General features: G+C 43.5%; 1 protein-coding gene across 6 annotated transcripts in view; it reads left to right on the top strand.

Annotated features, from left to right (window-relative positions):
* The window catches only part of HTR4 (5-hydroxytryptamine receptor 4), a 125,612-nt gene extending 109,507 nt beyond the window's left edge, over positions 1-16,105 (top strand). For 3 of the 6 annotated variants that reach the window (XR_004754388.1, XR_004754385.1, XR_004754387.1), the window contains 2 exons: positions 14,247-14,424; positions 15,451-16,105. Coding sequence is in view for 1 of the 6 variants with exons in the window: in XM_035338627.1 (XP_035194518.1) it covers positions 15,451-15,538 (88 nt within the window). In the remaining 5 variants the exon portion in view is untranslated. Of the gene's footprint in view, positions 1-14,246; positions 14,494-15,450 lie in introns of all 6 variants that reach the window. The other 3 variants (XM_035338628.1, XM_035338627.1, XR_004754386.1) reach the window with 2 other exon arrangements.
* Positions 16,106-16,111: the final 6 nt, after the last annotated feature.

The raw sequence follows: 16,111 nt of genomic DNA on the forward strand, positions 1-16,111 counted from the left end.
CTCATTATGGGAAGGGGAACGAAAGCATTTTGGTTAGCCCCATTTAGGAAAAACAGTTCTGCCTGAAGGCACCAACCTCCAAGGCAGCACATTCAGGTACTTTCACCATGGTGGCCAACAGCACAAGAAGGCACAATCTGAGCTCACAGAAAAAGGTGTTTTCAGTCCTTATCTGAACTCATAGCTGTGTTTGACTGCTGGAGCAGCATTTTCTCTTTAAGAACCCTCCTTCAGTCAGGGAAGCCCCAGGCAGCAGCAGCCTTGGGAGCCCCCTTAGTTAGGCAGAGGGCCAGAGCACAGCTGACATGAGCGGATGTCTTCAGAGAAAAAAACTTCAAGGACGTGGTCAAGAAACTGCCCAGTAAAGCAAGCCTGACCAACACAATCTCCCTGGCTCAGGCTAAAGGACTTAAAACTGCATAAACTGAGGAAAAGCACACACCGGGTTTTACTGACATAATGTCTGTTTTTGATTCTACGTTTTAAGCATTCTTTGTTTAAATAAGGAACTGTATTTCTTCTGCTGGATAGACTATAAAGAAATTTCTTAAGTACGCTGTTAGCAGTTCTCACATAGATAGACATGCCATTTGTAGACCAAACAGAGATTTTGCATCTGAGGCTCGGTGGGATGTCCTCTCTTCTTTCCTGACCACTGCACTTGCATATTTGTGACTGGGTTTTTGTGTGTTTTTTGATAAACCACTTCTGCTGCAGGGAATACTTGCACCTGTGCTGAGAAGTGATGAGGCTTTGAAAAAGTTGGTCTCGCAGAGTAGAATTTGCCAGTTACAAGATTTGCTGACTTTTGTCTTATGTGTACTATCTGAAGTAAATCAGTCTCTTTACTCTAAATCTGTATGATATTTAAAGCATGCAATGTGTATTTCCACAACACAAATGGCAAATATATTTATTATCTGTCTTGAGAGTTAACATTCAGCTTTAGGTACCACATACTGTTGTAATTGCAATTACAGCTATGTGACCTGCATGCCAATGAAAACATATATGCCACGGACCGATTCCAGGAAACTCCAGAACTTCACATACACTTAAAGGACTTGGCTGAGTCAATTCAAAGGCTCAATATTCATAAAATATTTCTGGATTATTTTCTGCCAGCATTCCACTTTATGTCAAACAGAATAAATTCCTAGTTTCACCTGAAGATTAATTTCCCTGTCTTGTATTTCTGTAATAAAACTGAAAACTTTATCGTGACAGGAGGGGAAGGAATATAACTTTACCGATAAGTATTGTATGCGTTTCTCCCAGCTGGTCACCAGGTATTTTGATTGCACTTGTTACCTCCTCCTATGACCAAAATCAATACACGGATCAATACAGCTCTTAACTGTCGTGCTCCAATCTACAAGGAATTTGTGTTCCCCTCAGAAGGGTTTGCCTGGAGTTTTTTATGAAACCCACAAGCAAATAAACCTCTCTGAGCATGCTCCCCAGTTTCTTGGGTTCCCCCCACACTCCCCAAAGCATTAGAAATTATTTGCAGCTATGGTCTTTCCTCCTTAGACTTTAACCTCCCCTGACACTTGGAGAAGAGTCCTCAAACATGATGTATTCATATGTTCATACTGAGCTTGACATCTTTTCTTTAGGACATCTTGAGGAAAGATGATTTCTGCTTGCTGTGATGCTCAGATTATTTTTTTTCCGTAGGTCCTTCTTGCATACAGAAGTTCAGAGAGCCCCTGAGCTTGGAGGGGCTCTCTGGCTAGCATTGCTGGTATGACATCCTCACTAGCAGATGTCCAGGAGCAGTCCTGTTGAGATTGGAAAGGCTGAAGCCAGATAACAGACTATCATCACAGGATGTTTGGGGATATATACTAACAGAAAAATGGGGACTTAGCAACCTCTGAATCATACAGAAAGAAGAAGCCATCAAAGGCACCTCCTGTCCTCCTCAGCACACTCCTGAAGACCATCTAACCTAGCTGTGAAATAGCTCTTGGCAGGGAAAGAGGATGAGCAAGCGTGTCATATTGCTGGAGAACAACAAGGGAACACAGCCACCAAGCAACATGTACTTACTGGCTTGTTGGGGGATCAGTTTTAATCAAGCTAAAAATGAGGAGCACCTTTATGTGAAAGTGATGCAGTGAATTAATGCTTGGGAGTAGGGCGTGTATAGGAGGGAGCGTAGGGATGGGCAGCACAGGTCTCTGCTTCCCTAACTGCACTGAGGAAAAACAGTGTTCATTTATCAAACCAAGACTGTATGGAGGAGAATATGGAGATTTTACTCAAATTAAGCACCCACCTCAAATGTCACCATCTGTGGTATGACATTTAATCCTAATAACATACTTAGAAAATAAACTAGTTTTGAGCACAGCTTAAAATTTTGCCATGTTAATATATATATATATATTTTTTTGTGATGTGATGTGTGAAGTTTTATGAATTCATGTCCAGAAGGCTATGAAAGAGAAGCAGCCTAAAGTCAGGAATGTGCTAGTTAATGCATATCATAGAAATAATAAACAAAAAAGTGGCAACTTCCCATTCAACAATAACAACAACAAAATCTTAAGGAGGAAGAAGAAGAATGGCAATTTCCCATTCAACACAACATGGTAAAAAATGTTCATGGTAAAAAATGACAGGCCACAGGGAAGGACATGACTCAGACTGAAGGGACCAAGGAGGACAATCAGAGCTCTTGCTATTGATGTGTCCTTCGCCAGCAATAGGATAGGCAGCAGAGAAAAGGCAGGAGCTACTTTCGCCAAAGAAACTTGACCTTAAGCTAGTGAGACTTGCTACAACTTAACATAAAATAATGTAAATAATAGTTGAGATGTTAAGGACACCAGTAAGGATCTTTATCATTATTATCTTAATGCTGTGTTTTGTTATTTAATTTTTGTGTTATTTGTCCATCACCAGAAAATATGAATTTCAGATCTTTCCATCAGGTGCCTTAAGATATGGTCAGCTCCCTAACACGTTTTTCAGGATACCCAGAGATTACCAGGACACACAACTCAGAAACTCAGACATTGCACAGGAACGTGTGTGAAGCAGCTCTGCAGAACACAGACAAAGATTCTATGTCCCCCGGTGCCCAGAAAGCTTACTGGCAGGCAGTGGAGGAGGAGGGAACATGCATGAGCCCCAGATGCTACGAGGGAGTTTGTGACAGTTTGCTGTTCAGAAAGGAACTTACGCTACTAACATTAACTAGGTGCATATGCTAGACTTTTGTTATAAAACATGCAATTCTTTCTAAAAACTCTTGTTTTGGCACAAAAAAAGTTTTGACACCAAAAAGTGTGCTTTTGCACACAGAAAACAGACGTGAAATGATTAAGAATTTTTTGTCAGAAGATTTCAGCAAACTGCTATTGTCACTTGTCACTGGACACTTTCGCTGTGGAAAAGCCACCCATTTCCCAGATAGCTGCAATTCTAACACCGTAGCATGTGTTAGAGCCTGATGAACAACTGACTCTTTTGTTGTCTCTCTCCATCAGCCATAAAAAAGGCCTCAGGTGCTTAAACACAGGGGGAACAAATCCAACCCTAAGTTAGTGCTGGGTCTCATGACTGCTGGTCTGTGGTACACTTGAAAATTGTCAAGTTACCCACTGCACAAGGAAATAACTGTAACCACTTTTGCCACTCACTCATTCCACATCTTTGACAAATGGCTTGTGTTTTTCTCCAGCTGATGAAAAAATCTAATTATGCTTGTTGTGAGATCTCCATTTATATAAAAAGTAAAGCACATTCATTATCATCCACTTGAATTTTCTTAATTGATCCTGCTTGTACTTGAGTAATTGAAACACCTTACTTAAAAAGCAGAAGCCTATCTATGAGCTATCCCATCTTCAGGCAGTTGTAAATTGCTCCTAATGTGATGCTGTATATTTCTGACATAAGTGAGCACTTCCAAGTACTCTCCTAATTATCAGATTTAGGCATCTTATGAATGTCATATTAATTAGGGTGCAAAAATGAACTGTAGGCCAAAATCTGCAGATAATTAGAACATGTAATGCAGTGCCAAAGTTAACATTAATGAGAGAGAAATGGTAATATAGACTTAATGTGAGAAAAGGGGGAAAGTGCCCACCTTCTGCAGAGTGGCATTGAATGGTCTCTCTCATCAGCTTACTTGTTTTCCCTGGTGTTTATAAGTAGAAAATGGGCTTAGATGACAGGAAAGCTCCTTTGTCGATTTATAAGTTAGTTTAGTTTCTGTCTTTCAGTGCCCAACCTTCTGTTTCTCTTGTTGACCTTCTCTTTCTCATATCAACTATGATAACATTAAGGAATTACAAGTCTGTGATGAAAGAAGTCAAAATCTCTGGACTGACTTGGTCGTCTTGGTTGCTTTGTGGATCCCATGCTTTTGATCACCAGCTGTTGACACAGTTCTGTCCATGATGTCCAAAGTCCAAGGCCCTTTGTTAAGGTTGAGCTGAATGTCCTGCAACGGAAAATAGGGAAGCAGATAAACATCATTCAGGTCAAGTGTCTGAAGGACAGAAACATACAGAGGCTGAGAAAAGGGAAAGCTCTAAGCTGGCAGAGAGGACAAACAATTAAAGTGACTATCAGCAAAGTCAATGATGAGGTCTATTGGCACATGGAGTAGTCTTTGCAGAGAACCACTGCTGAAACACCCTTTGGATGGACAGTTAGTCTGAATAAACTAATGACTGGTGGTACAGTCCTGTATCAGCAGAGGGGTGGTCTGAGGTAGCCGATGATCTCTGTCCTGTCATTAGGTTCTTATTTGGACCTGTTAGGGTGAGGAAGAAGCCCCTTCCAGCCCAGATGCCTGGGGTTCTTCCTGGCGATGCCTCCATCATCCCCTGGCTCTCTCTAATGTGAGATCCAAAGCTGCTTCTCCAGAGTTTGTCCCAGCAGCTCTAAACAAAAAGGAAAACAGCTTTATTTTGAAACTATTGCACAATAAGCTGAATTTTTGCCATCGTCAGTCCCAGCTACCAAGGTGAGAGGGGCAAGGAAGGGCCTCGCATCATCTCCCTGTTTCAGCACTGCAGTGATGCTCAGCACCTGAAGCTGTGTGGGAAGAGCTGGGGGGACCCTGTCAGATCTCCAGGCCTGGGCAGCAGGGAGCAGTGGGGCTCAGCTGCCCCACACATCCCCCACCATGTGGTTTTCCATGTGGGGAGCTTGCGGTTCTCACCTTCCCACCCGGGAAGAGGTGGGATAGGAACTGCCTGTCCTTCCAGTGAGGGGAGCGTGAGATGCATTCGGGATGTGCTGGAGGAACAGGGCAGCTATTGTTCTAATGGGATCAAAACTGCTAATGGTATAATGAGATGGATTATTTTTAAAGTGAGCTTTGTGGTTTGAAAGCTGCCACATTTGACAGCTCGGGAAGGCACAAGCACCTGCTGATGCATGAAAGAGAAAATGCAATGAGGCCATGGGAGTACAGAGGTAACAGCAACAAGTTTATCGTCTCCCTGGGAAACAGAAACTTCATTCTCAGCTTCTAATTTCTTTTTTTTCTTGGTTTCACTGTTTCTTGGGTAAGATTTACAGCAGAGAACAACTTTGACAGCAGTGACAGTATGGTTTGGATATGCAGTTTTTTGATTTATCGAAGGTCTAGATGAGCCCTGTTGGCTCATGTCCAAAAGGCAACCAAGCCATCAGCAGGTGCTCAAGGAGGAGGTCTGGTGATCTTCTCCCAAAGTGTTAACTTCCTCCACGTGACCCCATTTTATGGCAAATGATTTAACCCAGTCAGCTGCTTGCTCCGCTAAAGGTTTAGTTGCGTAAGACAAGCACTAGGAAATGCATGGACCAACTGATGTACCACCACGCAGACAAAGTCACTCAAGGGATCACATCCTGCATTTCTCTCTTCATTAGGTTTCACATAGTCATTGTTTGCTCTTCATACTTGAAAAGTTATTAAAACCTCAGGCAACACCCATGTTACAATCAATAACTGTTAAACAGTGACAAACATTGGATGAACGCTCAGAGCAATCTCCACCGAAGTCAATGGAGAATAAACCTGTTCAGTGGTGGTCAGGGCCAGCACACAGTGCCTGGCCAGCCTCGACAGCTCCCCTTGTCTGAAACCATGTCTCATAAAACTGGGACGAGGAGGCCATCAGTGGTGAGCACTGCTTCAGGGCCAGCAGAAGACAGGACAGCTGCTGGTGGTTGCTCCGCACACAGGAGGGGCTGCAGCGCGGCCATCACCAAAAGAAAGAGGCTGTTGCTAAAAGGCACAGCGGAAAGGTAGAATCTAATTACTGCAATGAGAAATTGGAGGTGCCAAGCCAAACTCAGTCATTGTTTCATTTCTGCTTCGCTAGCTTGAGAACAGTCAGTGAGCCAGAGGCAGGATATTCCCAGCCTCCAAGGCTGTGAAGGATTTAGTGGAAGAAAGAAGTTCTCCAGTAAATAAAACACCTTTCCTACAGCTGTAGGTTGTTCTGGTCTGGAAAGTGTTTCTGACACTTTTAAATTGAAACAAACTCTTTTTGTGTAAATGATTAATTGTGGCTGCTGTAGCACCATAGCCCTGAACTGAGCTATGATTTAGTTGCATCAGACAGTATTCGTATCTGAAATGATGCAAAGTTTGTTCCAAAGAGGTGAAAATCTAAAGACAAAGCATACAAAGGAAGTATTATTGCTTCTATTTCACCCACAGTAGAACAAGGCCCAGAGAAATTGCATGGTCTGCCCACAAATGAACAGGAATTGTTGGAAAGCTACCTCTGCAGCCTGGAGCTGTCCTGAGACCCCGGCGATCTTCTGTAAGCAAGCTCTTAAAATAGATCACTGATGAACTTAGGAGATCTTTCGTGTTATTAGCATGTGCTTAGTATTTGTCTGTTTGCTTAGCATTAAAATACCTGTAGTCATCTTCCTGATTTTAACTTTTGATGTCTATCAAGAATATAAGTATTATCCAGAGGGGTTATTATTCTGTACGAAAATGAGATTTTATGATATCATGGAAAAGGTTGCAGCTGGTAACCAGAGATAATGACATATAAAAACGTGTTCCTTCAGCCCTGTTTTTTATTGAATTTGACTTCTTTACTTCTTCAGCTTCTTTGCTGACTTGTGTGAAATGCCTTGGCTGACTCAGGCCAGGCTCCTAATTAGCTATCTTCCTTAATCAATCTTTATCCAATATATTTCCTGTGCCAAGTGAAGGGTTGTGTTTAGTAAGCTACCAGAGAGACCAAAATGATTTTCCTCCATTCATGGAAAAAGTCTTCTGAGCAAAAGAGCAGTGTGCTGGGATTAGCCATCGAAGCTGAAGTAGCTTAAATGGGTTCCTATAATTTTTTATAGACCAAATTCATTAATAGAGCCAGGCAATAAAAGGAATAAAAAAGGAAGATGTAATGAACAGTTGCTGTTCCAGGGAAACAAACTGATTGGGTCAAATTCAGTGAATGTTTTCAGCTGGAGATAAAGAAAAGGAAACAAGATCCTGAAGTGTTTTGACATTTTATTTCAAAATCACATTTCAGTTTACTATTTGCCTACACTTTCAAAAGAAGTTAAACATCCTCCTTAAAAAAAAAAAAAAAAAAAAAAGAAAGAAAAAAAAAAGATATGCTTCTATTGTAAACACAAAAGTAAATGAACTGGAGGATATTTTGGTCTAGTTTTGCCAGAAAATATTTTGAAGCATTTGTGTTGTACGTCAAACCAGAGCAGCAGTGCCTGTGTGTCAGTAGGGTCACAGGGCATAATACACATTATTTGCACACCTCCACTTCTGGAGATGAGGACATCCTGGTGCAGCTCCAGCAACTTGTCCAGAGCTGTATGGGAATGCCCTGACCCATGTTGGATGGAGGTGCTCTGGGAACACACCCTTGGACTGCAGGTCCTGAGAGCAAGTGGGAGCCAGGGCTGCTCCTTAAAAATAAGAGAACAGGCAGCTTCAGCTAAGGAAAACATTCATAAAGAATGATGGAACAAAGGAAAAATAAAGGAGAGAAACAAACATACTGATCGATGCTTTCTTTGTTTTTCGTGACTTGTCAGATGCAAAGGAAATAATTTTAATTATTATTGTTATTATTTTTTCCAGGGCTATGTTTCTCTCATTTAAAGGCTTTGCTTACTTGGAGAACTGACTGCTAATTTTAAATCTGAGGAGGCATGCAGAAGTCTTACAAAATGTACTAGAGGTTGTATTATGTGGGCTGGAGACAGCTGTTTTTAAAACCTCTAACTGAAATTTAGGAGAGAATGATGAGTGCTTAATTCCAGCTCACGAGGCCTAAACAGCATTATTTGATTTAATGATAACTAAGATATTCAGTATAACTACTCATGAGTGGAAAAAAATAAACACATGTCAAGATAGAGACAAATTTGTATTTACATTTGCCTACCAAGGACTTTAAAATCAACATTGCTGTCAGATCTATCTAAATAATTTAGCAATCCAAACGTTTTCCTGAGATTGGATTTTCACCAGTCAGCTGCACTCAGAAAATCAAACTTTTGGTGATATCTGCCTGGATTTTACCTGCGTTTTGCCAAGGGATTGCATCACCTGTGAAGAACAATGGTCCCCTGGCAGCTGCCCCTCTTCATTTAAAAAAAAAAAAAAAAAAAAAAGTTAAATAGGAAGACTAGGACAGACCAACTTTGCTTTCAAATTTGGGTAGATTTGGGTAGGACTTTTTAAGAATTTAGGGATATGTTCTCTTTGGGGATAGACTGAGCTTGCTTGAGAGAAATCCCCTGACTGGGTGGGCTTTCAGATGGAAAGGTGGGCTAAGTTCTCAGATGAGTCTACTGTAACTTGGCAGTGCTTTCTCTTCCTTGGACAGGACCAAATGACCAAAACCAGCAAATGGTCAACAGCAGCTCCGTCAGCGAGTTCCTCCTGCTGGCATTTGCAGACACGCGCGAGCTGCAGCTGCTGCACTTCACGCTCTTCCTGGGCGTCTACCTGGCTGCCCTCCTGGGCAACGGACCCTCAGGCTCTCAGGCTCTCACAGGCTCTGCAGGCTGTCTGCTGGCAATGAAGAGAAATAGCCAAGGAGGAGGTGGAGACGCTCGTCTACCATGGAGACCAACTCAGCTCCCAAACAGAGCACAAAGCCAGCCGTAAGGACAGCTTCAGCCTCCCCTGATATCCTCCGGTCTGAAATGCTTCCTGCAGCAGCCTGGGTGGGAGCCCAGAAGGTCGCCACATGCAGCTCTGCAGCGATAAAGGACCTGTCTGAGAGTTGAGGCAGTTCCCCTGGAGCAGCTCCCATTCTGTTTTCCCCATTTGTGTTTTCTGTATTTCTCTCTGACTCATCCCTGGGGGGACAGACAGACATCAGGATGTCCCTGGCAGGCGTGGGGCACGACTCACCTTCAGCAAGCTCACCTTCACTAACGGGCTGCAGGCCATCACCACAGGGAGGATACACAACCAGCTTAAAGCTGGTTGGGAAAACTGTTGGGAAAAAAAACTGTTGGGAAAAAAAACTGTTGGGAAATCTTACTTTGCTTGTCTTAGAAACAGGAAGAAATGAAGAGCTCACAGAGAAACAACAGAGTTATTCACCCTGGAAGCGTTAGTGGTATTGCTAGTTTTACAGCACTGAATATGAAATCAGTTTAAGTTGTTCAGCAATATTGATACATGTCAACAAAAAGACAGGATGAGCTTGTCAGTTTTTGCTCCCGTTCACCGCAGGAAATGTGGTGAGTGGGTGTGGGGGAGTTGCTCTTATCCAGCTGTGATGGTTTTCTACTGATGGCTGACTGTGGAAGTCCAATTTGGTGGCTGGAACCGTGAGTCACTCAGCCCCGAGATTACAGAGTACTGGCAAGCTTTTCATTTCATGGCCTCTACGAAGCTGGTAATTGTGAGAAAGGTACAATTCTCCACTGACCTTTAAAAAAATAAATATGCAGCTGTATTAAAATGAAATGTTTAACAAAAATACATTTTATTTGGATCACATGGATTTTTTTTCAACAGAAAATGGAAGTGAAACAATATGTTTTGTTCACATTTCATTTTGACATATTTTGTGTATTAAGGGTTTAAAAAATATGCTTTTGCCTCTTTTAAAATGAAAGTCTTCACAGTTTAAAATAGAAAATTCCAGAGATTCATGGATTTTATGTTCATTTTTCTCAACTTTCTGAATGTTTCTCAAGATTGCCCAGTTTTCAAGAATGTCAAAAGCATCTTCTCAGGGAGCAAATACCACTATCATCAGTACCCTCAGTTCCTGTATGCCTGGAGGGGATCTCCAGTGCCACAGGCTTATTCAGTGCTGCTGTACTAAAACACACGCTCTGTGTTTGTTCCTCACCCACTGAGATCCAGGATGGTCCATACCACCTTTCCTGGGTCCTTCTGTCAGAGGCAAACAGACACTGCACCGCCTTTACCCACATTTCTGTCCTCTACAGGCAGTCATTTACTTTGGTTGGTGACTGCCATAAAATACAGAATTAAAAGACTGTTTTCTACCTGTTCCTGAAATGAGAATAAAGTAGGCAGATGCATCACTGTCTGGAAAAACTAACAGTCATCTTAAGCTGTTCTCTCTTTCCCTTTCTTTTATAGAGCATTTATGAATTATGTTGTTTGCATTTATAATTATGGGGCCAAACAGATGGTGGAAGGCTTATTTCAGAATGATGTGTTCATTAAAATAACCTGCTCTGGTCTGCCAAGTGATGGTTAACTGTAATCCCCATTTGATATTGAAGAGAATTATTTATTCTTTCTCTATAAGTCCATCTGAAAGAAACGGAGCTTTGAGATATGAGCACTATATTGAGTGTGAAGCTACAACAATGGTGCTGCAGATATTCCAGATGGGGAAGCATTGAAGAGTTTTGCAGCTGTGACAGAAAGAAAAGGGGAGGGAAGGAGAAACCATAGACCAACATGGATTTTGTATCTAAGAAAAGTTTCAATTTTTTATTCAGTTTGGAAGCTCAATTCCACTAAAATTTGGCTACAGGCAGCTTCCACCTATGCCCAGACTCTCTATGGTCCTAGGTGAATGTTAAGTCCCATGAATGTAAGGTTCAATGATGGCATCTTTCATTATTTAAAATGGAAATATCTGCCCAGGGAAGACAGTCTTCACAGTTTATCACAGAGCAGAACCTTTGGGAGTTGGGAGGAATAGGAAGGCCGTGGGAAAGTTGTTTGTGTTCACTGAGAGTTAACATGAAATATTAGCTTGTTCAGTAAACATATTTTCATGGGAGCTGTCAGGGTAGGTGTTAGAGAAGCAGCTCCTCTTCTGAGATGCCACCTGGTGGGAATCAACATCTCGGGCTGCTCATCAGGAGTGGTGGGAACCCAGGGCAGTGCAAGAGCAGAGGACCTGGCGCAGCCGTGGTGCCTCCTGTGCACAGCACCACTCTCTTAGCCTTTGCCATGGGGCTCCTGGAACCAAATCCTGTTACCAAAAGGTTTCCTGGAGTCCTCAGGGAGTTTCCAGTTGTAAATGCAGGGGAAAAAATATTTCAAAATGTTTCATTTGGAGTGTTGGCAATCAACAACTTACAAAAGGAAAAAATGAAAGACAGAGACAGGCAGATAGGTGCTCCCTCATACTGAATTTTCAGGAATACACTAGTTAAATCAGTCACCCTGGTAAAAGGCAGAGAAAGACCTTGGATATGATATGGAGTCTGCTTTCTTTCTTTCTTTCTTTCTTTCTTTCTTTTTTTTTTTTTTTTTCTTCTTTTTTTCTTCTTTTTTTGCCCTCACTTTACGAGAAGTTGTAGATTTGATTCAAATCAGAAACAGGGAAAGTATTTGAAGATGTGAAATTTTGGAGAATGGGAAAAGATTCTGCAGATACAGTGCTTATCAGCTCTTGGTACAGTTTGTGCCTAAACGTCCCCATACTTCATGGCCATTGTGTCCCCATCTGAGTCCTGAGCTATCCCGGCAATGCCAACACCAGTTTAGGAGTACAACCCATCTGCCTGCTTCTGTGCCAGTGTTCCCCTCCCTGTGTCCCCTCTGCCTGGTGAGGACATGTTCTTTGTCCTGCAGGGCAAAGGGCACAGGGAGCAGGCAGTCACCAGCTCCTAGAACCTGCTGCCACCCCTGGTCCTGCTGCAAAACCTCACCTGAGTCCCCAGTAAACATCAGGACAACAGCAACCACCTTCTGCCAGCTCAAAAGTGGAAGCAATTAATCATGTAAAGAGATGTACTGGGAAAGGACAGCTAAACAGAGAGCAGAGACAGCTGTGCACCTAGAGCAGGTTTGTGACGGCTCCCTCCATTAATCTGCCTCCAGCCCAACTGAGAGCTTTGCCATGCTTGGACAGTTGTGGGCATTTATTTTTGTCAGTTTTTTTTTCTCCACTGTTATTATGGCTCGCTAGGTAAAATTATTTCTCCTGGCCAAGGTTAAAGGGACAGAGGCAAAAAGCTAAGCCCGGTATTTGTTCACAGGCTTTGGAAAGTGCAGGAGATGCTGCCACACAAGTCCTTTAGCCCATCAATGAGAGCTCCAGCTAGGAAGGGCTGCCTTTGCTCCCTCGTTATCAGTTTATTTGTTATTAACGAGCAGCATCTACTGATGTGCTCCAGCCCTCACAGTTCTGGTACTCGTCCAGGCCCCATGCCCTTTGCAGCACCCGGCAGGATGAACGGCCTGTAGGCCGCAGGCACAGGGAGCCCAGGAAGGAATGGAGCTGGGTGCTCACAGCAAGAACGATGGTGAAATGCAGGGGTCAGGCACAGCTCACAAAGAGATGCCCCGGGGCTCAAAGGGCTGCAGAACTGCTCGTGGGCTGCCCAGGCACTTCTGCTGGCACAGAGGAGCCATGGACACGTGTAACCTGTGTAAGCAGCTTCACACCAATGCTGCAAGCATGAAGGGTAGGTAGGAGGCATTCCTGGCAGAGAGCAGATGCCTTCCCATTCCTGGCCATTCCCCACAGTCCAAAGAACCTCAGGCACTGACCCCAGGCAGAATGAGGCTGTGAGCTCTGACAGAGGGGTGGCACACACACCTTGGGGTGCTGCTGAATGGTACAAGTTGGTGCAGGGTACAGACCTGCAGGCAACACAAGTGGGAAGGTTACAAAGCACCGCTGCATCCCGTTGGTGTTTTCTCCCCAGCTTTTACTGGGTTCCCAGAATAACGCTAGCACTTCCTTGTTCTGGTCACAGGCCTACAGAAAGTAAAACCACATGGCTCCCCTCTGCTATGCTGCGAGCTAATCCAACCAGTTAGCTAAAGAGCCCACTAGACTGTCAGAAACAGCAGGAGATGCAAATGCAATTCTCTCCAAATTGGTCATTAACACAATTAAAGTACCACTTGGTAAGTGTGTGACTAGCCTGCAGCAGGGCCCCTTTACAGGCTGTAACACCTTTTCATTCTTGGTCTCCACTGCTGGGTGGTGTTTAGGGTCTGAGTGGAGCTGCAGGTGACAGCGGTGACATTGCGCCTCACCCCGGGGGGAGGTAGGTGCAGAGGGAGTAGACAGTGTGGGATGCTGCTTGTACCTGAGCCTGGAAGCTGAACGCACCAGCATGTACACATCCTGTGAAGGAACTCATTATAGGCAGGAGGCTGAGCAACTAATTTACTGCAGATAATTTATTTAATGTATTTAAACCTTTTATTTTTTTTTCTCCTGCTCACAGATTATGGCTTCCTCAGATGTATTCCTTGCTCTTACTCAGACCTAGTTGACAAATTTCTCTTGAAACATTTGGCCCACGCGTGCAGGGGCTGTGTTGTTATCTGCTTGTGGCCAGTGAGATAAATCCTGTGGTGTGAGGCTCTCAGCTGGGCAAGAGCCGAGGCACACGCTGGGTGCTTGTGTAGGTCAGGCAGAAGTGAGTTTCAGCTGCCGGTGTTCTTTCTCCTCAAAACTTGCTTTCCATTGATATCAATGCCTGAAAAATTGACTGTGTTTTCAGAGTGGATTAATTAAGACACAGTGGTGTGAAAAAAAGCAGGGCTGCTCTAAACCTGTCCTGGATCTGACACTAAACCCGTGCCATGTGGCAGGTTGCTTTAACCTTTTAGATGAAGGGAGAAATTACCATATGTGCAAACTAACCTGGTCATATACAAATCCATCAGTAGAGGATTCCTTTTACAGTTTCCCAGAGATGTTGGTAAGATTTTGGCAGGGAATCGTGGCAGTACCAGAGCAAGGCTATCACAGCTGCGGCGTAGCTTTCGCACCCTGCGTACAAATGCTCTTTCCTCCTCTCCTACCCATCCTCTTTCCCCACAGGGTAAACAGCTGGAGGTGTTGATCTAACTGCAGAGGCTTCAGGCAAACTGTGCCACGAGAGACCCTGGGACACCCTAATGACTTCTCTTTAGCTTAATGCGTTTTTGTAAAAAACGGCACCACCTGCTAAATTGCTGACCTTGCACAACTGTTTTCTGACTCCTGCAGAAGAAGAAAGGTTTGGCTCTTTGGATATCCTGTATGAAGTCAGCTTTCAGTGCCTGTCTGTCGTGCTTCTGAGCAAGCCGTGAGTTGCGCTGAAACATGTCTGCCCTGTTCACAGAGCGAGGAGTCTCCTGGCTCTCAGCCTCTGTGTCACCTCCGCTTGCAGCAGGGATTTTGCCAGCCTCAAGGTCTGTTGGCCTGTCTCACCCAATGTGCCATGTCTGACTTGGTAGATGGAACAAAATTCTGTTAAGACTTGTATGCTTCACGATCAGAGTATCTGTTCAGTGTTAGATGCAAAGTGTCTTTTCCTGTTTCTTACATTGAGTCTGTACCTTGTTGGGAGAACCAGCACATTTGTGGAAAGCTTTAGGATCATTATTTAAAGTGATGAAGTACTATGGGAAGATGTTTCATTGGATATATCTGCATATACAGTGACCTGTATTAAGTCAGCCAAACCTGACAGTGTTGAAAACGTTAGAGGGCAAATTCACCTGGGAACATTCACCAGTACAAATTTAGAGAGGCAGTGGATTTTATATCCTGACTTTCATTTTGAGTCCATGGCTGTCTACTGGAATGAGCAGATATATCACTTGTAGGATATCCAGACCATTTACTTCAGGCATCTCAGCAGCATTTTAAGCACCTTACTTTAGGAGTCTAACTCCCAAGTATACTCAATAGAGATGCATGCAGTTTAATAATGTCAAGTAAATTGATATAATAGTATTGATTTTTGAATATCTATATAATGTGGAGTGCTTGACCTTTTTTTTTTTCTTAGTTCTTTGGTCTGGTTTCTTCCCATCACCAGCTACAACTTAGAGACATGAAAACCAAGAGGTTCTTGACTGAATCATGAAGATTTTATTTTCCTGTTGTGGAGCGATGTAGGACTTCACATTTGCTTAATGTGGTATCTGGATATTTGGAAGATGTTGTAAGACATGATTCTGAGTTTTCAAGAACTCATTTTACTTAAGCCTGTCCTTCTAACTAGCACTGAGAAATCTTTATATTTTTCCATTCCCAGGTACACTGTTTTACGTAACGGACATCATCAGGAGCAGGAGAAGCTTCCCATCCACTATGACCCAGAATCCCAAGAGTCCTGTTTCTAGTCACAGACCTAGAAGAGGAATGGCCCAGCTGGAGGAACAGATTCCTTTTAGGGTACCCAAAGGATTCCTAGACAGCAGGACTTTATGAAACCCCATTCATCTGCATTGTCACCGTGCCTCCTGCACTGCCTTTGTACGAACGCCCAGCCACAAGCACGTAGATCCATGTGGACAAGGGAAGGCACATGAACAGAAGGGATCTCTGCATCCACAAGGCTGGTGAGACTATGTGACTGCGGCAGAGCCTTACTCCAGGTGAGAGCACATTTCTGTCAGTGTGAACAAACACCACTGATACCAACCACCTGGTACAGGGACTCCTGGTACTCCTTTCCAGCTGTGGTCTCCATGAGCCACATCTCTGTCCTGTGACAGCAAGATCTGAAAGAGCTCTGGCCTGAAGCCCCAACGTTATGTGAGACGCTTGCTTTATCTGCCTGCCTGTGACTGGATGCTGTCTGGATAGAAAACAGTGCTGCATTCTCTTCACCCAAACAGGAGGAAGTATTTGCCTTTCGATTATCATTACTGGTGAAAGGTCAGCAGGAGATGCTGATTAACCCTGCCCTGCAG

The sequence above is a fragment of the Oxyura jamaicensis genome, chromosome 13 (genome assembly GCF_011077185.1).
Source record: "Oxyura jamaicensis isolate SHBP4307 breed ruddy duck chromosome 13, BPBGC_Ojam_1.0, whole genome shotgun sequence".
NCBI lineage: Eukaryota > Metazoa > Chordata > Aves > Anseriformes > Anatidae > Oxyura > Oxyura jamaicensis.